Source organism: Cherax quadricarinatus, chromosome 22 (genome assembly GCF_038502225.1).
Source record: "Cherax quadricarinatus isolate ZL_2023a chromosome 22, ASM3850222v1, whole genome shotgun sequence".
In the NCBI taxonomy this organism is placed as follows: Eukaryota; Metazoa; Arthropoda; class Malacostraca; order Decapoda; family Parastacidae; genus Cherax; species Cherax quadricarinatus.
Window position 1 is genome coordinate 16,298,494 of NC_091313.1, and position 17,254 is coordinate 16,315,747.

Here is a 17,254-nt window from a genome sequence, read left to right on the forward strand (position 1 = left end):
TCATTGCAAAGAGAAAAGCCTCCTTTTCTCTTTGCATTGAATAATTCACCCGGGTTAAGCGCAACATATATAAAGAATTAATATCCTTTTATCAGCTAACGTGGGCAAAATGTAGCTTCCCAGTCTCTTGTGTTTGGTTACTATTATAGTATTGTAGAAGTTTTCCGAGATCTCTAAATTCAACTGCATATTGCATTTGCATTCAAGCCTCCTTGTCCCGCTTGGTACCCTGGAGAATTTTTCTTATTCTGACCCATCTACCTGTTTCCGGAAGAATCTTTTATGTGGTGATCCAACTAGTTTACATAATACTAAACAGAATGTGATATTTTGCACTTTCTGGATATAGACGTTTTTCTTCTCGGTAAAAATTTTGCTGACTCACTGCAGGATATTAGCACGTTTCATCTAAGACGTTTCGAATTAACCCTTTAGTTATATTTTCCAAAAATAATATTAGATAAATTTAAACTGACCTTGCTATTCACAACAGTTTTTAGGTAAGAGAACTGGAGTGAATGTTAACTAGCTCTAACCCAGGTAGGATAAAAGTACACGCTGAACTGTAGTATACAAATTCGTTGGAAAACAAACTCTGTCTGAGGACTAACTGTGAATCACGTATCATTTGTGCAGTGTTCCAGTGTGGTAAAGTACAGCTCTCTCTCAGTCTAATGTTGTAGTTTCAGGGTCTCATTTCTGCTTAAACATTGAAGTCTTTCATTATACCTGATCACAGTGGATCTTTATCGGGCACTTTATAAAGTGCCACTGTGGATGAAGTCTCACTGTAGGTGAAACGTCGTAATATAAAGTATTTCCATGCTTCACGTGTCTTTCTAGATTCACCTCACCATCTACTTGGTTCTAGTCGAGAGATGAATCCTTGAATTTTTTATTTTCTCTTTGTGTGCGTTTTTTAATTAAGGGCCCCAAGCAGGTGCAACGTATTCAAGAATATGTCGTACACACGTGATAAATATACTTATTTTATATTCATGGGAGGCCTAAGAGTCACACAGCGTCTGGGGAATGACAAGTGATTGATTTTACCCGAGGAAAGAAGTAGAGCTCTACTTCCATGATCACTAAAAATGTCATTCCCAGTAATTTCTTGTTTATGTATCGAATGACGGTTTCGAAGTTGGCATCAACTGTTTTTTTATCGTTTTATTTCCGTGTGCAGAGAGATATAGGTTGGGCGTGATGTTTATTACGGATGGGCACCTACCTGTGTGACTCATTCACTCCACGAGATGGATAAATCTTGATCCTCTGCCCGGTAGTCACCACCCAGTCTCTCACTTGTCACGGTGCAGTTGGTGAGCTCTCTCCGTCTCGTGACCGTCCCCTCTCCTCTCCTCCCACTCGGATATTGTACATTTACTTGGGTAATACTCTAGCAATCATTGTTTTAACGTTACCTGTAATCCTTTCTCGATCGTTCTCTTCAGTAATATCTTCTCGTTGTTTACAGATTGTTCTCTTTTCAGTATTTGACAGTCATCACTGAAGATTAATAGGGGTGATTTCATTCGTCCTGGTAGGTCATTCGCGTTCTCCAAAAATAGAATAGGTTATATAAAGGACCCATGGAGGGGCCCTACTTGTTATATTCATCCATTTGGACAAAAAATCTCTTTGCATGACTGCTTCCTGTTATTAAGTTAAGCCATTAATCACTCACTGTAAAAAATTACTAATTTCTCCGGCCTTCGTTTCTTTTCTTTTGGTGGGTAAGAGCCTTCCGTGTATTACTATGTTAACGTCTTCCTTGTACCGTGTACACCCGCCTATTTGTTGTTCCAGGGATCGAATCTCAACCTCTAGCCCTGCCTTCTTGCCGATTGCATAGCTTGCTCTCTCCTCTCTGTGTGCCTGTACGCGCGCGCGTGTTCGTTCATTACCAGTTGTTAAAGACACTTGTAGATAGACACTTGGCCTGTGTGTGTGTGTGTGTGTGTGTGTGTGTGTGTGTGTGTGTGTGTGTGTTCGCGCAAGCGCTCATACGAGTGCCTGCATATATGCAAAGGGAAAAACAAAACCATAAAGAAGCAATGTCTATATGCATAAGGATCAGAACCAGACGAAAACAAGAGAAATTTTCGTGTGTGGAGGTGCACAACAAGAAATGATTGCCTTGCAAAGAGTATGGAAGAAGAAAAACAGTCCGGTAACAAGCGTGTGTATGTGTATGTAAATATAAGTAAAAGTGTAAGTGCGAGTGAGAGAATAGGCGTATGAAGCTGCGAGTAGGTACCGGAAATAATCAGTAAGCGACGAGTAGACTCAGGAAGAGCCAGAAGCAATCAGGAAGCAATGAGTGGACTAAAATAAGGCCAGAAGTAATCAGTAAGATAACACATAACTGGGTAGAGCCAGAAACAATCAGAATGTGACGATTATAATCAAATAGCTTTCGAAACCATCGGAAAGTGACTTGTAGAGCCAGATAAAATTAGAAAGGAATGTGTATATTCAGGATAGGGCAGAAACAATCAGCATCTCCAGCTTCATCATGACAACAATGCCCTTGCTACAATAACCACCAGCATCTCTCTCTCGGGTAATGGACGAGAAGAGATTAACCCTGATAATCTAGAACACAATGGTTACCGCTCTTTCCAACTTCGAGGAAGCAGGAGTGTGCGTGGGGAGGGGAGTGGGTTTAGGACGGAGACGACGGAGGAAGACGACGAAAAAAGGGGGGAAGAGGAGGGGGATATGTAGGTAATGCGACAGCAAAGAAACGATAAGAGGAATTAGCGAGAGAAGCGGAAGGGAAAAAAATCAACAGTATACGTGGTGTGGAGGTACTGAGAGAATGTATGTCATGTGCCGTCCCTAACACCTTCCACTGAGGTTCTTCTATATTTACATTACTGGAGGCTTCTACTAAGCTCAGTAGCCTGCTCCACCAAGTTCTCCCAGTCAAGATGTCAGTTGTTTAAATCTCCGAATATCATTAGTGTATCCCTTGTAGTCGTCACTCTCTCTTGCTGCCCCTGCGGCCTTGTCTATGTTTGAGCTATTACTACTATATGTCAATCTCTGCCGCGATCGCGGGGTCTAACTTCACCCTTGGTATAGCTTTTTGCAATCGTGTCATTACGATTTCGTGAGTCGTAGTGGATAGAGTGATAAATACGTTGTGTTGTCTCTTGAGGCGGGAAATTGTGTCCTGGGGTCGAGTCCCGGCTGCCGCAGTTTGGTAAATGATTATATATATATATATATATATATATATATATATATATATATATATATATATATATATATATATATATATATATATATATATATATATATGCAATAAGATCACAGTAAACAGGTGATTTCAGAATATGCAAAACAACCACACTGAAAGAATAGAGAAATTCCAAGCGCTTTCGTGACTACTCACATTATCAAGGAACTGATAATGTGAGTAGTCACGAAAGCGCTTGGAATTTCTCTATTCTTTCAGAGTGGTTGTTTTGCATATATATATATATATATATATATATATATATATATATATATATATATATATATATATATATATATATATATATATATATATATATATATATATATATATATATATATGGTTTAGAAAGACACGTAAGCAAACACTATAACATATTTATTAGAAAACGTTTCGGTCCTGGGACTTTGATCACTTCTAACATACAGAGGTAGAAAGACATTATATATATAGGCGGAGAGTGTTCTGATGACATTCCTCAGGTCACGTGCGTCACATCTCACTCTCCGCCTATATATATAATGTCTTTCTACCTCTGTATGTTAGAAGTGATCAAGGTCCCAGGACCGAAACGTTTTCTAATAAATATGTTATAGTGTTTGCTTACGTGTCTTTCTAAACCAACTTGTCGGTATTTATTACCAAGGTTTATACCATATATATATATGTATATATATTTATATATGCAATAAGATCACAGTAAACAGGTGATTTCAAAATATGCAAAACAACCACTCTGAAAGAATAGAGAAATTCCAAGCGCTTTCGTGACTACTCACATTATCAAGGAACTATGATAATGTGAGTAGTCACGAAAGCGCTTGGAATTTCTCTATTCTTTCAGAGTGGTTGTTTTGCATATTTATATATATATATATATATATATATATATATATATATATATATATATATATATATATATATATATATATATATATATATATATATATATATATATATAATGTGTGTGTGTATATATTAATGTTTCTCACATAACCCTTGTACCACGGTACTTAAAATTCCTTTCCCGAACCAAGCACTGATTTTTCCAAAATTTAATGTGCTTGTTATCGTCTATTTGCTGCTGATGCTTTTTTACGTAACAGTGAAGAAGAGCTTGGTCTGTAGATGTTAAAGAGAGTCTGAGGAACGGAAAACATTCAAGTTTGATCCAGTTGTGGGAAGTATAACATCGGACACAGAATCTGTTTGGCTACAGTTTCTCGAAGGTCGTGAAAAATTAATTTTGGGTGTGATCTATAGGCCCAAAATCTTGATAGGGAGTGCGGTAGACTGCTATGGGACGAAATTGATAAGGCGTCTAGATATGAAAATGTTGTGTTAATGGGAGATTTTAACTTTAGACAAACTGATTGGAACAATGTGACAGGAAATCTTGAGTCTAGTGACTTTCTTGATATAGTTCAAGATTGTTTTTTTAAAACAGTTTGTAACAGAACCAACTAGAGGAAACAACCTGCTTGACTTGGTTCTTGCCAACAAAGAATCACTAGTTAATAATCTTGAGGTTAGTGATAAGCTATGGGAAAGCGATCACAAATCACTTAGTTTCAATATATCAAGGAATTACCCAGATAACCGCAGTCAAGACTCTGTCCCAGATTTCCGCCTAGCCGACTTCATGGATACGAGAAATTAACTGGGTGGGCTAAATTGGGACGACCTTACCATGTGTCAGGAAGGTAGAGTTGGTTGCCATTATGACGTATTTCAGAACATAGTGCTGGCTGCCAAGACGACTTTTGTCCCGAGTAGGGAAATTAGATTAAAATAAATGATCCCAAATGGATAAACAATAGATTAAAATATCTCATTGATCAAAAGAGAGGCATATAGGCGTATCAAAAGAGGGGATGGGCAGTTAAGAAATCAATATATTCAATTAAAGAGAGAAAATAAGGAATAAGGAAAGCAAAAAGGGCTTATGAGGCTAAAGTAGCAAGGAATTCGAAAACTAACCCAAAAGGGTTCTTTCAGGTATACAGAAGTAAGATTAGGGACAAAATAGGCCCACTTAAGAGGAACTCAGGTCAGATCACTGACAGTGATAAGAAAATGTGTGAACTTTTCAGTACCTACTTCCTCTCAGTTTTTACTCAGGAAGATATTAGCGAAATTCCAGATATAATAAATTTTGTAGAACAGGATGATAATAAATTATGCGCGATTAGGGTAACTAATGAAATGGCCCTCAGACAAATAGAGAAATTATAACCTAACAAATTCCCAGGCCATGATGAACTGCTTACAGGAGTTTTAAACGAATGTAAAGAGGAACTTAGTATACCTGTGGCTAATCTTTTAAATATATAACTACAAACTGGCATAGTGCCAGACAAGTCGAAAATGGCAAATGTAATACCTATTTACAAGTTAGGTGACAGGTCTTTAGCTTCGAACTGTAGATCAATAAGCCTTACCTCCATAGTTGGTAAATTTATGGATTCAGTAATTGCCGAAGCAATCCGTAGCCATCTTCAAAGGCATAACTTGATTAATGAATCTCAGCACGGTTTTACAATGGGGCGTTCCTGCCTTACGTATTACAGAATGGATACAAATGCACTGGAAAACGTACAAAGGAGGATGACAAAGTTGATCCCATGTATAAGAAATCTTCCCTATGAGGATAAACTGAGGGGCCCTGAATCTGCACTCTCAAGAAAGGCGTAGAAATAGGGTGGATATGATTGAGGTGTATAAATGGAAAACAGGATTTAATAAAGTGGCTCTAAACAGCATGATAAAATATCTAACATAGACAGCACTCTCAGCAATGGTTTTAAATTGGAAAAAATCGGATTCAGGAAGAATATAGGAAAGCACTGGTTTGGTAATAGAGTTGTGGATGAGTGGAACAAACTCCTGAGTACCGTCTTAGAAGCTAAGACGTTGTATAGTTTTAAAAATAGGTTGGATAAATACATGAGTGGGTGTGAGTTGGACCTGACTAGCTTGTGCTACTAGATCGGATGCCTTGCTCCTCCCTTAAGTGACGTGTCTGACCTGATTAGGTCAAGGCATTGATTTAAGCCGGTGGGAGATTGGAGCTGCCTCGCGTAGTCCAGTAGGCTTGTTGCAGTGTTCCTTCTTTCTTATGTTCTTATGTTTTAAAAACTAGTAAGTCGATGTTCGACCCACTTTAACATGCAAGTCAGAGCACTGGACTTATGGTTTTAGGACTTACATACCTGTTGCACGAGTTGTTTATGTAAGTGTTATTACAATTTCTCCGAGTCCTCAGTTATGTAATGGGTAAAACACTGATGTATTTCCTGTTCACATCAAATTGTAATTACAACTCATAATATTTTTTTGCAGTTTATGGTCTGCCGGTAATTGGTTTTCGGGAATTTCTAAATAATTATTGTATAATAGATATAATATGGAGTTGTCCAAAAGTGGAATTTTATTATTTTTAGAAAGTTCAACTAATTCACTCCCTGATGTGATTCTGTGAATAAACATTGATTGCAAATATTTTTTTTATATGAACCAACACCAACCTCACCTAAACCAAGTCTGACGTAACCTAACTTTACCTGACCTAACCTGACCAAATCTGACCTAGCCTATCTGATCTGATCTGGCTTGTGTAATCTGACTTTGCTTAATATGCCCAGAATTTTTGTTACATATTAAAGTTTACTCCTGCCCTACGTAAACAAGGTTACCTTGATTGTATTTTTGTATAATTCATACTAATTGAGTGTTATGGCTTAACCAGCTTTCACATTAATAAAAAAGGAATCCCTGCCAACTTAGTCTAGCAGGTAAGATTTGTTTATTAAGCACGACAATTCTGCATGCCTGAGATATACCACAATATCAGCCGTGAAGATTATGCTACAGGTAAGGACCACACAACAGACCTGATGTAAAGTCCATGAAATATCTGATCGTGAAAACCTGGGCAGACCTGGTCGTTAAGACTAGGCCAGACTTGGTCAAGAACAAAGCAAACCTGGTCACAAAGACAACAGACTAGGGTGTCAAAATCACACCAGACCCGATCGTCTTGACGATGAATGCCTGAGTGTAAAAGAATGTAGTGGAAGTGATTTTTTTTTTTTGGTGGGGGCAAGAGGGAGGAACAAGAAGTTTTGAATTGGTACTGGAGTGTGAGCAACGTAATATTTATGAAGGGATTCAAGAAATTTACCTAAGTGGACTTAAGTTTTGGAAGTGAGAAGGTTAGCCCATACACTTAAACAAAACTGACTTCGGATAATTTGAGAAGCACAAAAAGATGCCCAAATGCTGTGACTGATATATATATATATATATATATATATATATATATATATATATATATATATATATATATATATATATATATATATATATATATATATATATATATATATATATATATGTATATATATATATATATATATATATATATATATATATATATATGTATGTATATATATATATATATATATATATATATATATATATATATATATATATATATATATATATATGTATATATATATATATATATATATATATATTCTCGCCGAACACAGGTGTATTTGTGGCAGTGAAGCAGCAGACCAATTTGGGCACCATGGTCTTGTGTGCCGTAAATCCGAGGGAGAGATTGCAAAACATGAAGAAATTAATAATATTATCAAAAGGAGCCTCACAACAACCGGATGCCCAGCAGTACGGGAGCCACCTTAACTATGTAGATCAGATGGCAGCCAAAAGCGTCCAGATGGTATCACCCTTCAAGTCTGGACAGACGGCAAGCAGGTGGTGTGGGACTACACATGTGCATCAACCTTGGCTGATACCTATCTCCAATACACTAGGGAGAAAGGAGGAGCAGCTGCCAGCTTCAGGGAGTCCCAAAAGTCTAGAAAATATGGAGAACTTGCCCATCATTATGTGTTTGTTTCGATAGGCTCGGAGACCTTTGACTCATTGGGAAAGAGTGCATCTAAGTTCCTTTATAAGCTAGGCAAAAGACTCATCGGAGTAACTAGAGATCCCAGGGCAGCTAGTTTTCTGTTCCAGCGACTCAGCGCTGATTTTCAGAGGGGATGCGCTCTAGGTCTGAGGAGCTGGATGAGATTTTCGCATTATAATCAGTGATAAACACGTAACAACATGCACAGACATATATCTCATGTACACCTCATGTACTGTATATGCCATCTTCATATCAAAAGTGTATCTCTTAAATCTTTTTTACCATATTATGTAATAAAATATGCCTATTGGTAAAAAAAGAATGAGAAGATGAGGTGGTAGGGGAAGTGGAATATTCAAATGGCTTCAGGAAGAAATCCAAATATTCTTCCTTGAAGCCTTTTTATCCACTTCTCCGAGGCTGTGGGTCCCACAATTTGCACCACAGGTGGACCCAATTTATATATATATATATATATATATATATATATATATATATATATATATATATATATATATATATATATATATATACATTATACTGGCCGATATATATATCACTATCACTGTCTTGCCAGAATACACTACATAAATGCAACATTACCCCTCCTTCAGATACTGTACTTCCCATCTCCAGGACTCAAGTCCGGCCTGCCGGTTTCCCTGAATCCCTTCATAAATGTTACTTTGCTCACACTCCAACAGCACGTCAAGTATTAAAAACCATTTGTCTCCATTCACTCCTATCAAACACGCTCACGCATGCCTGCTGGAAGTCCAAGCCCCTCGCACACAAAACCTCCTTTACCCCCTCCCTCCAACCCTTCCTAGGCCGACCCCTACCCCGCCTTCCTTCCACTACAGACTGATACACTCTTGAAGTCATTCTGTTTCGCTCCATTCTCTCTACATGTCCGAACCACCTCAACAACCCTTCCTCAGCCCTCTGGACAACAGTTTTGGTAATCCCGCACCTCCTCCTAACTTCCAAACTACGAATTCTCTGCATTATATTCACACCACACATTGCCCTCAGACATGACATCTCCACTGCCTCCAGCCTTCTCCTCGCTGCAACATTCATCACCCACGCTTCACACCCATATAAGAGCGTTGGTAAAACTATACTCTCATACATTCCCCTCTTTGCCTCCAAGGACAAAGTTCTTTGTCTCCACAGACTCCTAAGTGCACCACTCACTCTTTTTCCCTCATCAATTCTATGATTCACCTCATCTTTCATAGACCCATCCGCTGACACGTCCACTCCCAAATATCTGAATACGTTCACCTCCTCCATACTCTCTCCCTCCAATCTGATATTCAATCTTTCATCACCTAATCTTTTTGTTATCCTCATAACCTTACTCTTTCCTGTATTCACCTTTAATTTTCTTCTTTTGCACACCCTACCAAATTCATCCACCAATCTCTGCAACTTCTCTTCAGAATCTCCCAAGAGCACAGTGTCATCAGCAAAGAGCAGCTGTGACAACTCCCATTTTGTGTGTGATTCTTTATCTTTTAACTCCACGCCTCTTGCCAAGACCCTCGCATTTACTTCTCTTACAACCCCATCTATAAATATATTAAACAACCACGGTGACATCACACATCCTTGTCTAAGGCCTACCTTTACTGGGAAAAAATTTCCCTCTTTCCTACATACTCTAACTTGAGCCTCACTATCCTCGTAAAAACTCTTCACTGCTTTCAGTAACCTACCTCCTACACCATACACTTGCAACATCTGCCACATTGCCCCCCTATCCACCCTGTCATACGCCTTTTCCAAATCCATAAATGCCACAAAGACCTCTTTAGCCTTATCTAAATACTGTTCACTTATATGTTTCACTGTAAACACCTGGTCCACACACCCCCTACCTTTCCTAAAGCCTCCTTGTTCATCTGCTATCCTATTCTCCGTCTTACTCTTAATTCTTTCAATTATAACTCTACCATACACCTTACCAGGTACACTCAACAGACTTATCCCCCTATAATTTTTGCACTCTCTTTTATCCCCTTTGCCTTTATACAAAGGAACTATGCATGCTCTCTGCCAATCCCTAGGTACCTTACCCTCTTCCATACATTTATTAAATAATTGCACCAACCACTCCAAAACTATATCCCCACCTGCTTTTAACATTTCTATCTTTATCCCATCAATCCCGGCTGCCTTACCCCCTTTCATTTTACCTACTGCCTCACGAACTTCCCCCACACTCACAACTGGCTCTTCCTCACTCCTACAAGATGTTATTCCTCCTTGCCCTATACACGAAATCACAGCTTCCCTATCTTCATCAACATTTAACAATTCCTCAAAATATTCCCTCCATCTTCCCAATACCTCTAACTCTCCATTTAATAACTCTCCTCTCCTATTTTTAACTGACAAATCCATTTGTTCTCTAGGCTTTCTTAACTTGTTAATCTCACTCCAAAACTTTTTCTTATTTTCAACAAAATTTGTTGATAACATCTCACCCACTCTCTCATTTGCTCTCTTTTTACATTGCTTCACCACTCTCTTAACTTCTCTCTTTTTCTCCATATACTCTTCCCTCCTTGCATCACTTCTACTTTGTAAAAACTTCTCATATGCTAACTTTTTCTCCCTTACTACTCTCTTTACATCATCATTCCACCAATCGCTCCTCTTCCCTCCTGCACCCACTTTCCTGTAACCACAAACTTCTGCTGAACACTCTAACACTACATTTTTAAACCTAGCCCATACCTCTTCGACCCCATTGCCTATGCTCTCATTAGCCCATCTATCCTCCAATAGCTGTTTATATCTTACCCTAACTGCCTCCTCTTTTAGTTTATAAACCTTCACCTCTCTCTTCCCTGATGCTTCTATTCTTCTTGTATCCCATCATCTATATATATATATATATATATATATATATATATATATATATATATATATATATATATATATATATATATATATATATATATATATGTATATATATATATATATATATATATATATATATATATATATATATATATAAATATTTATATATATATGTATGTATATATATATATATGTATATATATATATATATATATATATATATATATATATATATATATATATATATATATATATATATATATATATATATATATTTATATATAGTTTATACATGCGTACACATTGATACAAACATACATACTCGTAGACACACACAAATACACAGTGTACACACACACAAACACTTGTCAATGATTAGTTACCTTTATATTCTTATTTCAATGGACCACTAAACATTCCAGGTAACTTTCAGACGCGTTTACACGCTCCATTGCGAATTTCATCTTCCTTTTATTTATGCAGCGTCTGAGGTTGAGGCTTCTTCCACGGAAGTCTGCCATGGACACCAGGGTCTTGCGCTGGATGTCGAATAGTAGTCCTGGAGACGCATCCCGATTATGCCAGATCTGTGCTCCTTCATGGGAAGGTACCTTGATATCGGTGAAATGCTCTTGATACATGGAATTATAGCTACGCTTTCCTTCCTTGGGTTAAGCCTGTTTACTTCAATTCCACAGACGATGCATGACCTCACCGGGTTTAGTGCTTACCAATGAATATTATAAAAATAAAAGTTACTTATATCCCTCTCCCGGTAAGGAAGCAATGGTCCTACCACACTTAAGGTTCTGCATGATGAATGCTTCCGTCCATACTAAAACTTTTATTTCATAATTCTTGCAGTCATTGCCAGAGTTTTGGAGACTGAAAATTTTTTTCTGGAATTTGTCACTATTCCCTGAGCGCCCCGAGAGATAACAGATGGTACTGAGCGGTGGATAGGAAATAGAAGTGGGGTGGAGGAGAATTGTGTGCGCTGGGGTGGGAGATTTTCCCTTTTCTATCCAATAAATAGGGTGGTCCTCCCAGCTGGTGGTGGTAGTGGGGAGGGCTAAATATGTAGGATTCATAATTATACGTATTCCTTTACAAATGATGGAAAATCTCTCTGATTCATGGAAGTGAAGGGTGGAAGTGAAGGGTGGAAGTGAAGGATGGAAGTGAAGGGTGTAAGGGAAGAAGGAAGTGAAGGGTGGAAGTGAAGGTGGAAATGAAGGGTGGAAGTGAAAGGTGGAAGTGAAGGGTGGAAGTGAAGGGTGTAAGTGAAGGGTGGAAGTGAAGGGTGGAAGTGAAGGGTGTAAGTGAAGGGTGTAAGTGAAGGGTGGAAGTGAAGGGTGGAAGTGAAGGGTGTAAGTGAAGGGTGTAAGTGAAGGGTGGAAGTGAAGGGTGGAAGTGAAGGGTGGAAGTGAAGGGTGGAAGTGAAGGGTGGATCCGAGCCCCCCAGTGGCAAGGCACCTCCTTATATTAGCGAGAAAATATCAAAGTTCTCTGTTCCTTCCATGCTTATAAATATAAATAAGATTACTATACACAGCGTTCTCTTATTTACTTTATTCCTCCTTACTGTCTTACTACGAGAAAACTTAACCATTGCTCTCGTCTCGTCTAATTGCCCTCATCTTCCTATCTATACTTACAGTACGCCCATTGTCTGTGGAGATCGTGGGTGGTGTGGGTTCTCTCTCAGCTGGGCGTCCTGTGGAGCTGGTGTGTCGGGCGGTGGGGTCACGCCCACCCGCCCACATCACCTGGTGGAGAGGATCTCAGCAGATCACTGATGTCACACACACGGTATGTTTCCAACTTCCACTTTTATTTCGTATTTTTTCAAGACAGTTATCCGATATTTGGTACTTGACTATGAAGTGTTGAGAGTGCTATGCTTTAGTTGTTATCGGGCACATTCAGTTCCTATTTAAAACCAATAAAATCTTGTAAATTATTCTTAGTTTACAATTTCGTATACATTAAGTTCTTCATGTTCATTAATATTCATTCATTTGTTTATATTATGTCTATGTATGTCTGTGTCTCTCTCTTCACTCTTCCTCCCCAAATCACATAGATTAGCAAACCCAACACACACACACACCTACCCCTTCGTCCTCGCCTTCTGCAGGTAATGAACGGCGGGAACGTCACAACGGGATCGATCATCCTAATGCCTACGAGACAGGACGATGGTAAACAGGTCACCTGCCGTGCTTCCAACCCGGAGATCCCTCACTCCATGCTAGAAGACACTGCCCTACTAACCATACGTTGTAAGTACCCGTAGAGGACACTGCCCTTTTAACTACACATTTTAAGTACCCCTAGAAGACACTGCCCTTCTGTACATTCATTGTGAGCATTCGTTAAAAAATTAGCACTGCCCTTCTAACCATTAACCTTGAATACTCTCAGAAGAGGCAGCCTTTCTGACCATACGGCTTTTAAGGACCCCAAAAAGACACTGCCACTCATAGAAGACACTCAGTATTATTATTATTATTATTATTATTATTATTATTATTATTATTATTATTATTATTATTATATTATTATTATTATTATTATTATTATTATTATTATTATTATTATTATTATTATTATTATTATTATGTCAGATTGAAGTGCAAAATCCTTCTTTGCCCTTCAGCGCAAGAGGTGGTTGGTGGAGAATGCTTTGTTCGTTGTCATTCAGAACTAAGCTACTTTTGCACTTACGTTGTGTTTGCTGTAAATTTTATGCAATCCTGTTGATACTGTTGGTGTGCGGCTTGGCGGTGATGGTAGTATTGCTTTTCATGACAGTGATGGTTTCAGGTGGCAGTGATGGTTGTGTAGCCTCTCACAGTGATTTTTGATGATGATGATAATGATGATGTTGATGGTGATGATAATGATGATGATTGATGATGATAATGATGATGACTGTTGTCGTTGCTGCTGCTGCTGCTGTGACAGAGGCTTTGCTGATGTTACTATTATTTTAATGACTGATGTATTTTCTCGGATATTTGCTGACGCTGTTGGTGCTAGATTTCCCTTAGTTACTCTGTTGTTGTAGCTTCTGTTGGTTGGTACTACCGTTGATTGCGTTAGTTACTGGTGGTGATGTTCCAGCTGCTGTTAGTGCCTCAGTTGCCGTGGAAATGGTCCAGCTGATCTTCGTGGGTCCAGCTGGTCTTGGTGGGTCCAGCTGGGGGAGGTGGGGATTCAACGGTTGGTCGTGGTGGTCCAGCTGATGGTGGTGGTTATAGTGGTCCAGCTGGTGATGGTGGTAGTGGTTCAGCTGGTGATAGTGGTCCAGCTGGTAGTAGCGGTGGCCCAGCTGCTTGTGGTGACCAGCTGCTGATTGTGGTGCTGGTCCAGCTACTGGTGGTGGTGGAGGTGATACAGCTACTGGTGATGGTGATGGTAATACAGCTGCTGGTGGTGGTGGTGATACAGCTGGTGGTGGTGGTGGTGGTGGTGGTGGTGGTGGTGGTGATACAGCTGCTGCTGGTGGTAGTGGTGACACAGCTGCTGGTGGCGTTGGTGGTGGTGGTGATACAGCTGCTGCTGGTGGTGGTGGTGGTGATACAGCTGCTGGTGGTGGTAGTGGTGATATAGCTGGTGGTGGTAGTAGTGGTGATAAAGCTGCTGCTGATGGCAGTGGTGATACAGCAGCTGGTGGTGGTGATACAGCTGTTGGGGGTGATGGTGGTGATACAGCTGTTGGTGGTGGTGGCGGTGATACAGCTGCTGGTTTTGGTGGTGGTGATGCAGCTGCTGGTTTTGGTGGTGGTGATACAGCTGCTGGTGGTGGTGGTGATACAGCTGTTGGTGGTGGTGATGCAGCTGCTGCTGCTGGTGATGCAGCTGCTTCTGCTACTTATGGTGATCCAGAGGATAATGCTAGCAGCAGTTCAACAGATAATGCTGAGATGGTAGCAGCAGCTGCGTCTGCTGAGTGTGGTTCACCTGTCGCTGATGTTGTCACGTATTTTCCGATTCCATTGTAAAGTTCGAAAATAGTGCAGGTACCACTGTTCTTGTACTCTGAGCTGCACATTTTTCTTCTCTCGAATGCATAATTATCTATTGGCAATTAACTATTTAAATTTTGCATAAAAATACCATAATCACACGTAACATAAACACTTGTATGGAGTCCGCTTCCGCTCAGCTCATTACAATATTTATTACTTTCATATCGATTTTTTTTCTGATATTCCTGTGGCTTATTTGGGCGTTTAACTTCCAACACCGCCTTCTTGTTCTTGTTACAGCCTTTGTATAGAGCCTATCATTATCATGTGTGTGTGTGTGAGAGAGAGAGAGAGAGAGAGAGAGAGAGAGAGAGAGAGAGAGACAGACAGACAGAGAGAGAGAGAATGAGAGAGAGAGAGAGAGAGAGACGTTTTGTTTCGACATACCTCTATTGCTATTTGCCTCAAGATGTTACCGAAACAGAGCATTGTGGTGGCTATGCCTCTGACGTTATCATAGGTGCTTAAACACACACCCTCACATATACATACAGAAACAGACACACAGTTTAACACTGCTACAGCCTGGAGTCCAGACCAAGCCAAACTTACACAAAATTAGGTAAGTATAGAGAAAATAAAAACCAAAGCTATGAAGGTAGGATGAAGTTTTTCTCATGTTTGTGGAGGAGTGTAAAGCAGGAGACATGACCACGACATACAACGTAGAAGGTGTAGACATATGCAGATATATTAATACTGAATGAAGGTGGACACCTGTTATTTGTTTACTATTAATACATTTTAGAAGAGCAGGTTGGACTAATGAAAAAGAATAGGTTAGAATCATTTACGAGTCTAACAGTAAATGCATATATATCCCTTCGCCCTCCCTTCTAACTCCCCCACACACCACCTACCTAGGAGAATAAAGCACCAGCATGGAACCCACACCGGGATCGAGCCTCCACCATTTATTGCTCTGAATAACCTGAAAGGGTTTACGGCTTCATGAGATACAATAGATCGTTCTGTATCAATTAATGTTGTTTTTGTGTTTACCGTAATATGTTCCAATTTCCCTTCCCTTTAACCCTTGATACACTCATTAATGTTTGATATACTCTCTTACTCTTTAACCCTTGATATACTCTTTAACCTTTGTTATACTTATTAACCCTTGATATACTCATTATTCCTTTATCTCTTCACCCTCCATCCCTCTCCTATCCCAGTTTTGTTATCCATTAACATCCCCCTTCATCATCTTCATTTATCCCTCCCTTTCCATTCCTCTTTACCTCACCTCTAACCTGCTCTCATCGCCCTTCCCTTCCCATTATCAGGCTCGGTGATTGGTCAGGCAGTAAATCGCGTTCACAGCGCCTCGTATTAGCGCTCTGTTTCTCGGCTTCATTAACAAGCTTCTGAGGAACATATTTCACGCACCGAGCGCCCTGCCGAGCTGCCGCCGCCTCCTGTGTTCAGAGACCGTGTACCTGGCGTGGCCCGGGAGCTACCTCCTTTTTCTGTGCTAATAGACCTCTCGTGTACCTGGCGAAACCCCTGAAGATGCCGCCACCTCCCATGTTTAAAGAACGTGTACCTGGAGAGGCCCAGGAGCTGCCAATTCTCTTCGTGTTTACAAGCCATGTACCTGGCAAGGCCGAGAGCTGCTTCCTTTTCCCGTGGTAACAGATCGGTCCAAGAGCCGCCGCCGGCTTTCTTGTTCCCAGCCCGTGTTCATCGTGTGGTCCGACACCTGCTGCCTCCTCGCGTATACACATACTGTGTGTACAGCTGATAATTTGAGCATACCAGGAAGGATTAGTGTCACAATGTCTCGCGCTGAAACTTGAGTCTGGATAACAGCTTTCACTGTATTTCTTCACACATATTATTTTGCGCACATTCCGACAGCCCGCCAAACTACATTGATCACTCGCCTCCACTGCAATCTAATACACCTACTGGATGGTGAAAGCTCCTACCACTACAAGCCTTCACATTCTCACTCCAACACTTTTTTAACCCTCTTTTAATTACACCTTTTATGCTACCACAAAAATGTTTCTCATTTCTTTATTTTCTACGTAATACTCACACTCACACAATCTTTGCTACATTTTCACTTCCTGCTGTCTCTGTGCTGCAACATTTAAAGACCATATTTCATTCTCAAACAAAAGTATCGATACAACTATTCTCTGATAA

The 17,254-nt window shown here is 39.7% G+C and overlaps 1 protein-coding gene across 4 annotated transcripts in view; it reads left to right on the top strand.

The window, feature by feature from the left end:
* LOC128689666 (nephrin-like) overlaps window positions 1-17,254 on the top strand; it is a 204,234-nt gene that overhangs the window by 97,491 nt on the left and 89,489 nt on the right. For 2 of the 4 annotated variants that reach the window (XM_070087492.1, XM_070087493.1), the window contains exons 4-5: window positions 12,724-12,875; window positions 13,150-13,348. In XM_070087492.1, the coding sequence (XP_069943593.1) occupies window positions 12,724-12,875; window positions 13,150-13,348 (351 nt within the window). The remainder of the gene's footprint in view (window positions 1-12,723; window positions 12,876-13,149; window positions 13,349-17,254) is intronic. The other 2 variants (XM_070087494.1, XM_053778025.2) reach the window with 1 other exon arrangement.